This window comes from Furipterus horrens, unplaced genomic scaffold (genome assembly GCF_987537825.1).
Source record: "Furipterus horrens unplaced genomic scaffold, mFurHor1.1.pri manual_scaffold_15, whole genome shotgun sequence".
NCBI lineage: Eukaryota > Metazoa > Chordata > Mammalia > Chiroptera > Furipteridae > Furipterus > Furipterus horrens.
Window position 1 is genome coordinate 5,658,816 of NW_028327185.1, and position 15,972 is coordinate 5,674,787.

The 15,972-nt window shown below is 45.4% G+C and overlaps 1 protein-coding gene across 1 annotated transcript in view; it reads right to left on the reverse strand.

Moving 5' to 3' along the window:
• Window positions 1-15,972, reverse strand: part of USH2A (usherin) — a 462,824-nt gene that overhangs the window by 250,584 nt on the left and 196,268 nt on the right. The window contains exons 29-30 of the mRNA XM_090263490.1: window positions 15,508-15,705; window positions 281-394 (exon numbers count right to left, since the gene is read on the reverse strand). Of these exons, the coding sequence (XP_090119616.1) occupies window positions 281-394; window positions 15,508-15,705 (312 nt within the window). The remainder of the gene's footprint in view (window positions 1-280; window positions 395-15,507; window positions 15,706-15,972) is intronic.

Consider the following 15,972-nt stretch of genomic DNA (forward strand, 5'->3'; position numbering starts at 1 on the left):
TTCATATTAATGACAGGGCTCTTGCATGAACAGGGTAACAGCAATTAAAAAGCCCATTAATCTGCATTACAGCTATTAAAGATGCATGTCATTAAAGGGTATGGAGTTTGATTCATTTTCGCACCCCCCCCAAAAATGGAGCAATTATGGCCCGGCGATGCACTTTGTCATCAAATTAGGCTGGGGTGTGCCGGCAAATGGCCTCGCAGCATTTAGCTCTTCTCCTGTTTTATTATTCATGACTGAAATGTGGAAGTCAAGACCTTTGAAATTACTTTACCTTCTTGTGGAGTAGAGACGTTCAGTGCACGTGAGCTCTCAGTACAGGCAGCCAGGGTGCAGGCGGTGAGGGTTACCGCGTAGTCTGCGAAGGGGACCAAGCCCGTCAATACGCCTGTAATAAAAGGGGGCCAGGGGAGGTTGGCATGTTTCCTGTGAGCTGCTGTAAAGACTGTCATCGTGTGTATGTGTGAGTGTGCGTGTGTGTGAGAGAGACTATCGTGTATCTGTGTGTGTGTGTGAGAGAGACTATCATCATGTATCTGTGTGCTTGTGAGCTATCATGTATCTGTGTGTGAGAGACTATCAACATGTATCTATGAGTGTGTGTGTGTGAGAGACTATCATCATGTATTTGTGAGTGTGCGTGTGTGTGTGAGACTATCATCATGTATCTGTGAGTGTGCGTGTGTGTGACTATCATGTATCTGTGTGTGTGCGTGTGTGTGTGAGAGAGACTATCATCATGTATCTGTGAGAGTGTGTGTGTGTGAGAGAGACTATCATGTATCTGTGAGACTATCATCACGTATCTGTGTGTGAGAGACTATCATCATGTATCTGTGAGTGTGCATGTGTGTGAGACTATCATCATGTATCTGTGAGTGTGTGTGTGTGAGAGACTATCATCATGTATCTGTGAGACTATCATCATGTATCTGTGTGTGTGTGTGTGCGTGAGAGAGACTATCATCACGTATCTGTGTGTGTGAGAGACTATCATCATGTATCTGTGAGTGTGCATGTGTGTGAGAGAGACTATCATCATGTATCTGAGACTATCATCATGTATCTGTGTGTGTGTGTGCGAGAGACTATCATCACGTATCTGTGTGTGTGTGAGACTATCATCATGTATCTGTGAGTGTGTGTGTGTGAGACTATCATCATGTATCTGTTAGTGTGCGTGTGTGTGTGTGTGAGAGACTATCATCATGTATCTTTGAGTGTGCATGTATGACTATCATGTATCTGTGAGTGTGCATGTGTGTGTGTGACTATCATGTTTCTGTGTGTGCGTGTGTGTGTGAGTATGTGAATGTGTGAGACTATTATCATGTATCTGTGAGTGTCCGTGTGTGTATGTGAGACTATCATCATGTATCTGTGTGTGTGTGTGAGACTATCATCATGTATCTTTGAGTGTGCGTGTGTGTGAGACTATCATCATGTATCTGTGAGTGTGCATGTGTGTGTGTGAGACTATCATTATGTATCTGTAAGAGTGTGTGTGTGTGTGAGACTATCATCATGTATCTGTGTGTGTGTGTGAGAGAGACTATTATGTATCTGTGAGAGTGTGTGTGTGTGAGAGACTATCAACATGTATCTGTGAGTGTGTGTGTGTGTGAAAGAGAAAGAGAGACCCCAAGAGATAAAAAATACAAAAACATACACCTCTTTAATTCATTATCCTGCCTGTGTGCTCATTGCAGAAGGGGGCAACTATTTAAAAAAATATGAGACCAACTTATTGTGAAGATAACTCTAAACAACATTCACCAAATGGGTTTCTCAAAACAGCAGTGCCCTGAGATGCTTCCCTATAAAATGTTGGCGGGGGGGGGGGGGGGGGCATAGAGTTCAGGAAGCAGAGGCCAGAGTAGCCAGGAGTTGAGGTACATATTGTCCTGTTCCAGGACCCTGGCCTCCCGCAGAAACAGAACCCCTTCGTTTTCTTTAACCTAAATGAGATTTTTCAATCTTATTCCACTGGAGTCCTTTGTGTGCAGCACCTATGAACACACTTTGGGAAACACACTCCCAAGACTGGCTTCATGATTCTAACGGTAGGACACACACGTGCAAACTGTTGGCTTCTGTTGTAGCTAACAAATATGCAAATCAACATTGCTGAACAATTAGCAAATTAGATAATTATGGTTCTGTACTTCCACTCGCAGAAATTATTAGTTAATTTAATTAAGACACCTGTTCCCAACAGAAGCATTGCATATGAAAGTGCTGAATTAACCTGGTTTTGTGGTAGATACAGAAGATTTGTTCAGCAATTAAGGGCCCGCAGAAATGAAAACACATTTTGTTTATTGGTCTTCAGAATCAAGGCAGAAGCTCTTCATTTAATTAATCCTGGGCATTGAAGAAGTATCAAAAATATGATTCATGGATTTGTCCACTCGTGTTCTGCACTGCAGAAGCTTTCCAGAGCTGCCTTTAATTCTAACCACAAAGACGATCCTCTTTCTTCTATAAAAATGGCCCTACTCATTGTGCCCCTTTATGGAGTGAGCTTCCAACAGCCTGGAGAACGCTGTTGTTTTAACGTGCCAATACTGGTGACAGCTCGCATCATTCATGTACACACTTAACACGCATGTTTCCCTAGTCTCCCTCCCCAAGAGGTAATTTTAAAAATTAAGAGAGCAAAGAGACAGGATGAAGCAAAGACCACAGCCATCATTTGCCTTGGCACCTCTGGCTCTGCCCTCTGTCCCTGGTCCTGCCATGTCTTCATTCCAGTGCCTCCCCAAGGGCCCCTCTGAGTACCCCTCTGCTGCCCTTGGCAGCACAGTCTTAGCCGATGGCCAAGGAAGATAGCAAGCTGGCCAACTAACGCACAAACACGTGTGCCCGTCACAGGCCCCGTTCAGTGGGCTCTAAGGTCAAAATCCCCTCACGCTACTAGCCACCTTCTGCTTTCCCTCATTCTTGCTGCTGAGCTCGCCTTTCTCCTCAGGTCTCCGTGACTATGACCCGCATTCTGAGCTCAGTTTCTTCTATTTTTCCTCCCACGAAACATCTTAAACGAAAGCCTGCATCGCCACATGCGCCTCCTCACCACAGAGTGTGAGAGGTCAAGGAAAACACAGATGCTCTGCCAGACGGCTGGGTCCGCGTGCCAATTCTGCTGCTCCTGTGTCCCATGGGACTAGGCAAGCAGGCCAGACCCTGCGACTTAGTTTCCCCAGCTGTGAACAGAGAGTAGTAGTACCTACATTGAAGGAGAGCCGCAGAGGCCTCCTCCATGAGACGGGAATAAAATCCTATTTACCACAGTGTGTTATCATCAAGATGAACGAGCTTAGGAATGTAACGTGTCCAGCACAGAGGACTCTGGCTCCAACTCATGTCAGGCCAAGCTGTGTCTGTATCACACCCCAGTTTCTGCCCGTTCTGTGCTCCTAAATCCTGAAAATACCAGGTCAAGTAACTCCTCCTCAGTCCTCACGCTCCTCCCCTCACCGGCCTTTGCCTCCCTCCGCCTCTGATTCCCTGAGTTGTTCTTCTGAACTGCAGAGATCGCCTTTCTTTCCATGATCTGACAGACTCACCTTCTTTTCATGGCTGCTTAAAGAGCTTTGGATCCGCAAGGCTGGGTCTTCAGGACACTTCTTCTCAACGCTTGCCTTTACTAGCTCATCAGGCCTCAGCTCTGAAAATCTCATTATAGCGACAGATTTCTCATCTCTCCCCAAAACTCCAGTCCTATATTTCACCCTGCAGGTCACATGTCCTACCTGGAGGTCCCACTAGCATTTCACACTCAACATTCTATCCAGATCGGACATCCTAAATGATTTCATAAGCACTGTCTTTCCATTCTGTAATGCCTCTGCCATGATCCCAACATTCCAGGTTGAAAACCAAGGTGAGGCAGATTCTAGGCATTTTATCCTCGAAAATCTGTGACATTTGTCAGATCTGCCCTACTGTCAAGTAGAAATCTACAGCAAAGGTTTGAATAAGACCCCATGCATGTCTGAATTTAATAATGCCATCCTAACAGGAAATGAATCAACCCACAGAGAATGAAATGATCCTACGGAGAGAGGGAAAAAAAGTCTTGGCATGTGAGATTAGTTTCCTGTGTTCATCACTTCATCTATGTGGCCCCTGTGAAAGGCATCACTTCTCATACATGGGCATGACTTAGCTGGAGCCCAGAAATACTGTGTCCAGAAACACACAGGACTTGTATACAGGTCATTGCTCTGAAATTTTTAGTATGAAGATGAGTAATATTCTCACTGAGACACATTGTAAAAGCAGTTCCATCGTTTTGAAATTTTGAAACTGGCTTTACATAATACCTTATCCTGAGACTGTTTTTCCCCAAATCACAGCGGAAGTGCATTATTGGACTTAGCAAGAATGGAATTAATGCAGACCTTAAGAAGGGCCATGCCAAACCAGATACTGCGTTCCCATTCACTAAATGGTCTTGAGTGTTTTACTTAACCTTTCTTGCCTTCGTTAAAGAAGTCTCTGCATGTACATGCGTATCAGGAATTCCTTTGCTAACTTTTTGCCCCTGAAAGGATCTTTAAAAACAGGCAATGATGCCTCTCATCAAACTTGCTTTCTTCAGCTTGGTGCTTGGGTGGAAGAGTTTGCCAAATTGTATATTGCAGAAAAATCCTGAAGTTCTGAAAGAAAGATGCTGGAGAGAAACTATCGGTAGATCACCTTTCAGACCATTTATCAAAGCACTCACGTTTCTTATTTTGAGGCAGGTGAAACAATAATACACGCTGAGAAAAAAAGCTGCAAAACAGGAAAAAAAAAAAAAAGAAGAAGAAGAAGGAGGAGGAAGCTGATGTTCTGGTTCTTGCCAACTTTGAATCCCAGGTAGAAAGTTTTGGGTAGTTTGTAGAACACGCTTTCAAAAATGTGTAGTACTTTCTGAGGCCAAGGCAGCATTTTTTTTTTTCCTTGTTTCCAGTGGACACCTTGTTCTTAATGCTGCATTTCAGAGCCAATGTTCTCTCAAATCATTGGCATAATCTTCCCTAAACACATATTCATTTCATCTCTTTCGGTAAGAGGAGTAGTATAATGATTGAGCATCTTCTCTCTCGTCAGGTTACAGTTAACAGCTGGGGTAGAAGGAGCTAGTCAACCAAACGAACGATGGTCACTAAGTCAGAAAAATGACAAAGCCATCCCATTGTGTGGGACACGGGGATTGTCTCTTTTGTTTCTTAGTACGGGAAGTTTCCCAGGACGGGTTAAAGTTGGAGCTTATGACAGTTCTGCAACTGCCAAAGGAAGACAGCACGGATATTCTCTCCAAGAGCAAGCCAGGTAGTCCTTCTTGGACATACGCCTGGAGACGGGTGAGTGATAGACCCAACGGCCTTGCCTGAACTGTCAGAATCACACTGACATTATATACTCTTTAGGGAAGAAAGTAGTTCTAGTATGATAATATATCATCATCAAAAAGTATTTATCCATTTTTCTTCTATGGACTTCTGGGAAGAGTGCCTTGGAATGTAAGTGATCTCAGAAGGGTTCTAACGGAAGAAAACATTAGAACTAGAAGCGCCTGCAGGATAACAGCAATACGCAGATGAATACAGAAAGCAGAGTGCCTGCATGTACTCCAGGAAGCAAGGACTTCGTAAGATCCGACTCCCCAATCCAAGGTGATAGGAGATCTCTACTTAAGAGAACAAGGGGGAACCACTGAAAAGTATATTTTAGTAGATACCTAAAAATACTGAAAACTATGTAGTGTGACATATTAATAAGAAATCCTAGACAGAGACAAATATGGTGCACGTTCTTTGTACATAGAAAACCCAGTAAGAAAATGGGGGGTAGTCTCCCTTTACGGCAGTAAAGCTGCACACCCTAACAGTGAGGACTTCTAAGACTCGCTTGGATATAAATCTCTCTCTTTGGGACACATCCCAGCGGAGACTTTTCCCCTTGAATCTGAGACTGTCCCCACCTCCCGGCAGGCCCGATGACGAACTCTCCAATTCCCTTTCAGTCACCAGACTCTGTGAAATGAGAACATGGCCCCCACCACGTCAGGAAACCCACCAGTCCCTTTTGATAATGGAAGAGGGCGAGTGGGAGAAGCATTCCGTAAGCAGAGAGCAGGCATTATTGATGTCTTAAAAGTGTCAGCAGCCCACGGAACGGCGTGGCAGCGGCCTCGGGATGGGCATTAAGCGATAATGCACTTTGCATGAATGCCTAACATTGAGAAATCCTGATTCGCCACACCAAGGGGGACTGAAGGGGCGTTAAGCATATTCCCTTTGAAGTGCATCCTCGTGGGCCTTGCTGGGTGCAGAGAACCCAGCCTGACAGAGGGGCAGGGACTCAATTTAAGGGGCGGGAGCGCTTCATGGGAGGAAGTTTAAGAACCTTATCCTGGGGAACACCTTGTAATCTTCAAGCCCTTCACAATGACTCGGGGGGAACTCCTTGATTGCAAAGGGAATGTTGTTTTATATCGTCTGCCCTCTTCCCTAGCAGCTAGCGGGGTCATTTACCGAAAGTGTGCATTGGCTGTCTGACCAAAAAATGAAGGCTTATCCCCCTCTGACCTCTCCTCAGCTGTCCCCCTCACTGTAAAAGAGCTCCCCGCCCACCCTCATCTCCAGGAAGCCAGCAAAGCACCAGACATTGCTCCTTTGGACCAAGAAGATGACTATTTCCAGGGCTTTTTTCCCCTTTGCTCTCACCTCAAGTTTCAAAGGAGCTGAAGAGCAACATTAATAACCGGGGCCGCCCGACTAGCCTGAGAGGGAACCACTGTGGGGCTGACGCCAGCTGTGGGGGCGTCTGTGCCTCCAACAGACACGTGCGTGTGGAGAAGCGGGGAGAGGACAGAGCAGCCAGCTCTGCCGCTGACACTTGACGATCAACTCCTCCGACGAGATGCAGACGCGGATACAGGCTCCGCCTGGAGACCCCGCCGGAGACCCCAAGCAAAATGGCACCTTTGAAAAAGCCACACACATTGGGCGCAGAAGCGGGGGCTTGCTTTCTGCTGACACACTTGAGCAGGCCCCGCCCCCCACCCCCAGCTGCCAACCTAGGTGTTTGGCCGGCGTCCACGGTAATCTGTTCTCCTTCATTATGTTAATCTGTGGGCGGAAAGATTCCTGTCATCTCTGAATCGCTGCACGGCAACGGTAAACACCTTGGCCTGCCTGTAATTGGACAGGTGTCTGCTTTGATGTCACCCAGCTTTTAATTCAATTAAAGAACTGGCTGCCCTGCTCTCATTACCCACTCGTTCTCCATTGCTCTTGGAGTCTGGCGGTGAGGTCCCCGCACACAGCAACCGCCCTCCCCAGGTCCAGCGTCCAGGGTCCAGGGTAGACACGCAAAGATCATGCGCAATATTTCAGATGGACGCCAACCATCCAAGAGTATTTTCATGCTATCAAAGGCACCTGCAATGATATGGAGACTGTCTCTGTCTCTGTCTCTCTCTCTCTGACCTCCCTTTACATTTTATATTGTCTAAACAGTGTCTTCTAACTACCGGCCAGTAGTAATTAGGAGCAGTCACAGTAAACAGAAAAGCTGTTTCTAGCTGCCTCTCCCCAGGGCTTTTCTCCATCTCCAGAGAGCTCATCAGACTACAATGGTCTTATTTATTTGCTGGCATTTCACATTTGGATCAAGACAGTGAGGTGGGCAAGAGCAGGCATTTATTAAGAGGGCCATCTGGTGAAGGATGCCACCCAGGCAGAGCTGCCACAGCTACCTGGAGCTCTAACAGGAGAACCCACTCTTGAGAAGAAAACCGGCCAGGAGAGGAGCGGCAGAAGGGAAGCAGCCCTCTGTGGCTCTGGAGTCTGCAGCGGTGCTGATAAACTCTAATTTTTAAGGCTACATCTCAGGATAAGTTCTGAGCTGCAAACCAATCCAGGATGTGGATTAAAGAGAGTCAATCAATCCAACACGCCATGCTTTCTGCCCACTTAAAGGAACCTCAGAAAATAAATTAAAGTTCTAACACAGACATTTTGACACAGTGACCCCATGAAACTGAATAATGACATTTGTTAAATGTGGATGAAAATTTAACGGTCGGGCAGAGATCTGGAAACACATCCGGGATGCTTTTTCTCTGGTTCTCAGTAGCCTGGGAAGGTGCGTTTGTTTTCTTGTGTTGCTGGTAATATTTTAAATGCAAATAAGGATCTCTAATATTTAGAAATGAGAGTCAATTTTCATTTTTAGCAAAAGGTGGAACTCTAAACGCACTTACCCCAAACCTAAGGCAATCCTTTGAAAACTCTAAAAACAATTTCATTTACATTTAATTTCCTTCAAATGGACTTTCTGACCTAAAAATTCTAGTAAAGAGTGAAGGAACTCATGTACCTTGGGTCAAAGACTAAACAGATTTTGATGCTTACAAATAGGAAAAACATTCTTATTCTTTTATCTTCTTTGTATAATATAGGATCTAATCAAGGAATGGTTGAAACGATGATTTTAATTGACCTGAAAGCATCTTCCAATTAAGATTCTCTTAGCAGGCTGACGTCTAACCTCGGATTCTTCACCCAGGCCTCTGTGGTAGGGAGTGCAGCGTCTCTGTCATGGTCACTCTCATTTTGCAATAGAGTTGAAGGACCGACTCATGTTAAGTCTTCCTCTGCCTTGTAGGGCTGACACTGAGTCATCAGAACTGCCCAAGACAAGATTAGATGTAGCTGAGCAGGGAGGCAGGGGAGGGATGGGAGAAAAGGGAAGAAAAGGAGTCACCACCCATTGCGCAGAGACTTAACGCCCTGCACAGGAGAGGGCGCTGACGGGCAGAGTGTGAAATACGAAGAGCAAGCCCAGCAGCAGAGCGGAGGTGAGAGCCGTCCCCTGACTCCAAGACCGCGGGTCTTGCCATGGCCCACGCCCCAGTTCTTCAAGAAGGAAAAAGGACCCATTGAAGAAACATTACTAAAAAGAGTAGCATGTTCTGGGTTTTTTTTTTATGGCATGTACTTCATTTAAAATACCTTAAAAATGTGTTAAAAGATCCACATTTATTACTAAAACCTACTCTGCACAAACAGAAAGCAGCATGCTTGTCTCCTCAAACGAGCAAGTGTGTATTCCTATAATATTCCCTGATTCATAAGCAATGTTATTTATATCAGTATCTGTGAGTTGCTGTTGACTGTGACACTGGACTTCTACATATTATTATATATCATTTTTGATTAGTTCCAAATACAATATGAATATCAAAAGGTCATCAAAGTTAGAAACAGAAACTTTGAAGTGACTGTTCCATTCTTTAAATCCAATTTGACTGGTAACCATGAGGTATTTATGTCGAACAGTACAGCATTATAGACATGCCTAGTACATGGCCAGTATAGAGCAAAATTTATAGACACGTATTACCGTGATTTTTTGTACAACAGGTTACCAAAACGAAATCTATATCCTTCACCGCAAATTATTACTGCATATAATAAAACAAATAACTTGTAAAAAGCTCTCTCTGAGGATTTCACAATGTAAAAGTAGCTCAGGCACATTATGTATTCAGGAGAGTCAGACATGGCTATTAACTCATCAACACTGCATTACCTAATGAAATTCTTCTACATTAGCTAAGCAGGAACATTACATCATTTCTATTTTTATTATTTATGTCATAGGCTATATTTTTGTCCTGAGAATTTTTCAGACCAATTTCTTTCAAGATTTACATTTAAAGAAAGAATTTGTAATGAACTACAAATATGTAATGTTAATTTATGAAGTACTATACAAATGGCAGACTTCTTCAAAATTCATTTTTAATACTCTCATCAAAATGAATTTTTGAAATTTACTTCTGATGTTTGCCTATTGTGGCAGAGGCCATTAAGTACCCTCTTCTATACAATACGGCCTCCTCTTCCTCCCCCGTAAAATAAAAAGATTTTTTTTCAAGCTGGGCAAATGGCCACTTTGAGTAAGGACGTTTCCCAGAATTTCCTGCAGCTAGGTGTAGCCACGTGGCTAAGTTCTGACAATAGAGTGTAGCCAGAGGTGAAGCAATAACTCCTGAAATATGTTTTTAAAGTGAATGGGCATATTTTTCTTCAACTATTCCTTCTTTCTGCTGGACGGAATCCAGACTGGAGGGCTGAGCGCGGGCCGCCATCTTGGACCATGAGGCAGGAGCCTTGTCCCTGAGGACAGCATCGCAAAAAGATGAAATGCATGTGTCTCTGGCCCTGTGAACAGGGCGCCCCAGCATCGACTAACGGAATGTTTATTAGCAGAGAGAGAAAAGATTAATCTTGCTCAAATCACTGTTATGTTGGGGTCTCAGTCTCAGCAGTAACTAAAAGTGAAACACTCATCTATACTGTTTTCCTTCGTAGGAATTTAGTATTTCCATCATATTATACAGTAGTGAGAGTGCCTGGACTATATATTGGCGGCATAAAAGGAGCTTGCTTGTTATATGCATTTCAGCCCCAAAACAGAACAAAACAACAACAAGACTGCCAGGCAGGACCGTCCCTAACAGAAGCGGCGCCTGCTCACACCACCTCTCTGTCTGCCTTGTCTCAGTTCTGCTTCCAGAGCAAAGGCACCAGGAACAAACAAAGTGGGGCTGATTCAAGCCCTGCAGGCACAAAGGGCCCCCATCAGCTGGCCCTCCCTCCCTCCCTGTAGTTTGCAGTGAGTGGTCCATGAACCTTGGGCAGGAGAACTAGCGAGAACACTTTTAACAGGCAGATTTCTAAACCCAGCCTGGATATGCAGGATCTTGTCTGTGGATCCCAAGGATCTGCATTTCTAAGCAATTCAGGAATCACCTTATGATGCACACAGTTTAGAATCACTGATCATTTCCTCTGACGGTGGAAGAGAGAGAGAAATGAGAAACACATTTTCTGTACTGTAACCCATGAGTCTCAGGTAGAAGATGAGCACCTACCATATATGAGGGCTGAGTCAGTTTTCACGGCAAAAGCTGTGGTACAAATTAAAATGTCTTCCCTTTCCTTTTCTGTATAAATCTGGATTCATCTGGGTGATCTGAAAGATGATTACTGCTTCTTCTGCTAAACTATAGTGAATAATAACTATTATTATTATCTATTATTCCATTTAAGAAAGGAATAGAACTCCCTAGACTTTAGCTCAGTGTAATGCAATAATAAAATTGAGAAAATATCTTCTCTGTAGTAATTATATCCCTAGCACTACAAATTATGCTTAAAAGTTTACGCGTTTCAGGAAAAAAATACTGTATACGTGCAAATTGTTGACAGACTCTCGCATCCGCCTGCCACGTCCCTTTGTGACGAGCCCTTGGCTGGAAGGGAAAGGCCAGGCCTGCCTCTCTGGGCGGCAGCCCTGCATGCTAACAGGGCTGGGGGGACACTCAGCCAAGGCTGTGCAGCTAATTGGGGCCTTTGCAGGCAGCCTGAAGACACCCGGGGGTGGTCGCTGCGGGGCTTCCTACCCTGGGGCTGCGGCTGAGGCAGTGAACTTGTAAGAACTCCCGCTCTGAACTCTGGCCTCCGCAGGGCACAGCGCCCGGCCGCGGGCCCACGGGGCCCCATTTGCTCTTGCGCGGGGCTGTTAACCCTTAGACTCTCTGTGCCACTGGGATTTAGCTCATTTAATCCTCTGGTAGCCAAATTCGTGAGTGGGAAACGGGGCCTCACCAGCGTATCCTCCCCGTTCCCTTCGTTAATATTTGTTCTCTCTCCGTCCACCTTCGGCCTTTTGTAAGCGGGACCATCACGTACTCACTCTCCCCAGTCGTCATTTCACTTATTTTTTTGTCTCTGGTTTTCCTTGGCTCATTGTATCGACACGCTTTTCGTGTTTTGTCGTTCTTCTGTGGACAGTTAACACTGTCTGTCCTACGTTCTCAAGTTCCCGTCGGGGGGTGGAGGCTGTCGTAAGAACCTCCGAGCAGAACTGAGACTCGATCGCTGGTCAGACCCCGCCCTTCCCCAGGGTTTCCCGGTGCTGGCTTCACACCAGGATCCCCTGCAAACACTAAAAAAAATACCTAAACGCCAACACCAGGCCACAGCCCAGACCGAACACGGAGGCCGTCGGCAGGCGGTGCCCGGGAGCCGGTGCTTCTCGGGGCTCCCGGGGGCTTGGCTTGCGCCACGGTCGAGAACTGCTCCCCGGTAAGAATCCCAGTGTGATGGCCAGAGGTTTATAAACACACGGAAAGATGCGACACACGGACAAACGGACACCTGGGGGCGAGCGGAGGCAAACGGACTCTGAACCTCGGTCTACGATGTCCACGAGGCCTCCACCCCACTCCTGCCCGAAACACCGAGAAGAAGCTGGGAATTTACCCGCTGACGCCGCCATCACCCCAGCAAAGGGTTTTATTAACAACTAGGTGTCCAGTGAAATAATTTGAAAACGATTCCATTTTCTTGAGCAGACATGTCTGAAGACGAGGTTAGGGACGAGACAAGCAGACTCCGTAGGTAGGAGTGGGGCTGCATTTAGCCAAACGGGGGGTGCTGGCGTGCATGGGGCCCAAGGGAAAACACATGTAACCCAACAGGAAGAGGAGAACACACCATCAAATTGCAGAACACCATCGTGCTCTGGAGAAGATTCAATTCAGGAAACCTGGACATTTAAAAGTCATCGGTTCCCTGCTACACATAAGATCGTATAAAAAGCATGGAACCCATTAAACAAGAGAGGGTGAGTGTCAAACAGGAGAGACGAAAACCGAGAACACTGAGAGGGAGGCAGCAATCAGAACGGGATGACATGAGAAACACATGCAAATTACATGAAAGACGGACATAGAAAAAACTTTAAATGATCTTAAATGAAAGGGGAACACTAGTGCAGTAGTAATCTAGAATTCAGAGACTAAGTAATATCCAGACAATTAATTCATAGCACATTTAATATGTGCCTGCTTCTGAGAATACTATTTTAGTTGGGTAATTCATGTTTTTACCGGCATTTTTAAATTTGCCTGAGATCAGACACCTAACACATGACGTAGCTATAACCTGAACTTAGACTGATTTCACTCTACGCGCCGTGTCTGGGCTCCTAAAATAAAAACAAACGGAAGAAACAGACAATACAGAAAACTACTATTTCTCACCAGAAGTAATGATCCTATAAACACCAACCTTTCCAAGACCGCCCCCCCCAAAAAGATGCAAATCTGAAGAATGAAATAGTTGCTATCAGACAGAAAAAAACCCAAACATATTTTCTGATAATTTCTAAACTTAATTGGCAAAGAAACCCAATGTGAGCCAATAAAGCTAAATTTGCCTGTGCATCCAATATCATCACTGTTTCATTAAAAAAAAAAAAAAACAAATAAACAAAAGCCAAATAAACGTCACTCTGACAACCACAATTAAAGATTATAACCTCAACAAACGTCACCACAGAAACGCCGAAGGGGCATTCCTTCCCAAATCAAAAGCAGAACGGCTCATGAGCCATTTCCCCGCTTCCCTGTCATGGTGCCCTGTCAACTGGATCAACTGGGAAAGAAGCGCCCCCTCACTCAATCTCCACCCCCGCCCCCTGCCCCCCTCCACTGGAGCCCGCTTTCACCCCCCCCCCCCCCCACATCCTAGTCTTCTTTCCTCTTTTCTGTGAGACTCCCTGACTTTGGAGGATTATTCAGGCTGGCCTCTCGAGTCCCGCCTCCTCCCCCATATCCGGATTCGGCACAACCGTGTCCGCCTGACAGTACTGAGAATCCCCCGGAACCTTCACGGACCCCCTTCTACATCCATCCCTGCCTACTGAGTTCACGACGGTGAGCCTCTGCGGTGCAGAGAGAGCTCAAAAACATAACTCAGCGGAAGCAAACCCATCAGTGACATCTTGGAAAAGGCCCACGAGTTGCGGCCAGAGGAATTTTGGAGATTTTATTTTTGATAGGAACAGGAAAGCTCTGTAAAAGCAGCGACAGAAAAAGAGAAAAGTAAAACAGAAAAACGAAAAGAATGGTGACGACGAATGCCTATTCTATGCTGAAAATGATTTTAAATGGTTTAGCACGTAATCATTCCCTTAAACCCTAGCCACGGTGCTACTAGTCAGAAAAAATGCACTTAGTGTCGGCGCTCGGTTGTAAGAAAGTAACGGAAACCCCATGCTGTCAATCCCGTTTCTTCCCTGGTGTTTAAGAGGGTCTCGTATAAATACCCCCTGTGAGGGATGGGGAGGGAGGTTAGCATTGAGAGAGTTTGGAAAATATAACATATTTAAGAAGAAGAAGGAGCTGAGTACAGAAATGGGGTAGGATCCGTGTCATTACTGAGTGCTCATTTGGAAAATGTAGATTTTTCTCCAGCGCACTTAGCTACAACGTGCAGACGGGGCAAAGTCAAGCTTGGACGACATCGAGGTCAGTTTTTATCAGGTGATTAAAATAAAGAAAAAGAGCCCTGGCTGGTGTGGCTCTGTGGATTGAGCGCCACCCTGTAAACCAAAGGGTCGCCGGTTCGATTCCCAGTCAGGGCACCTGCCTGGGTAGCAGGCCAGGCTCCCAGTTGGGGGCACACAAGAGGCAACCACACACTGATGTTTCTCTTCCTTTCTCTTTCCCCTCTCTCTAAATATAAATAAGTTTAAAAAAATAGAAAATAAAATAAAGACAAAGAAAATGAAGATATGAGTTAAAAAAAAAAACAAAAAACTTTTGCGATATCTGAGCTGTAGAGTCTAAAGAGTCAAAACCAGGAAGTAAGGGCCAGGCAGATAATTAGGGCTCCTCAGAAATCCATATGAGTTTTCAAGTTATAACATTCTTTGCCAGGGGAAAAAATGCTTTTTTTCTCTCAATCAGATTTTTGGATACATTTTACTTTTTTTGGTCAAAGGCTTCACTTTCCCTTTTCCACTTCAAGGTGCACTAACACTTCGCAAAGCCGCAGACTGCTGACTTATGACACGCGTGTGCTAATTTGCGTCCAGGATGTGTGTGCGACACGCGTGAGGATGATCCCCTGCAACGGGTCTGCGCGGAGTGCCCTCCTGTGAGGACCCGATTCCCTGGTGAGCCCATCAAACCGCTGGCGCTCGGAAACCCCTCTGCCCGGACATTATTAGCTTTAATCAACAATTTCACAATACGTAACGGTGCTGTGAACTTGGGCTGGTCCCAGGGAGCCAACTTTTGTGTGGTGACACAGGTAAGCTGGTGGAGTACGTGCATACAGGATCGCTAAAAGGTGTCTAGAGAGTTTTCAGGGTAACAAACACCTGTGAACCGATCTTTGTGGGGATCGAGAGGATATCAATCTTGTAATGAAGCTAAGCAGCAAAGCCCATGATATTACAGAATTCTTCCTTCCATCCTAGGTGAATACAGGCTTCCACCTCATTAGATGGTTCCTGTTTTTAATCAGGCAAAAATAGGTGAATAATAAATGGATTTTGGGGGAAAAAACCTTGAAGAATGGTTTTATTTAAAATCAAGCAAAAACGAAATGAGTAAGATTTACCCCCAAACGGCATCGCCTTTACCTGTGAGGGTGTCGGTGCTGACAATCTCAGAAGTGGCAGAGGGCGTGCGGGGACAGCGGGAGGTGCCCCCTTCCCGGTAGGCTCTCAGGAGGTACTTCTCAATGACCCCTCGCACCCCAGTGGGTTCATCCCAGGTCACTTCCACGCTGTACCCGTTTATGCTGCGGGCTCCGGAGGGAGGCGGCACGCTTTGTGGAGCTGCGAGGGGACAGAGGAGAAAACAGAGGAAATGGCCGTGCTGAGAAGCCTCGGGCCCCATTTTTCACTTTTAATGGCCATCGTAAATCAGGCTCAACCATTAGCATAAATACAATTTATTAGAGTTGTAACTTTTCAGCATTGATTTAATATGACTGCACATCTTGAGCCATTCGGTTTAAGCGATATTTCAAAACCATCAAAACTCCATCGACATAACGTTCTTTCGAGTCTAGTCCAGGCTTTCCCAAAATATTTAACGTGGCC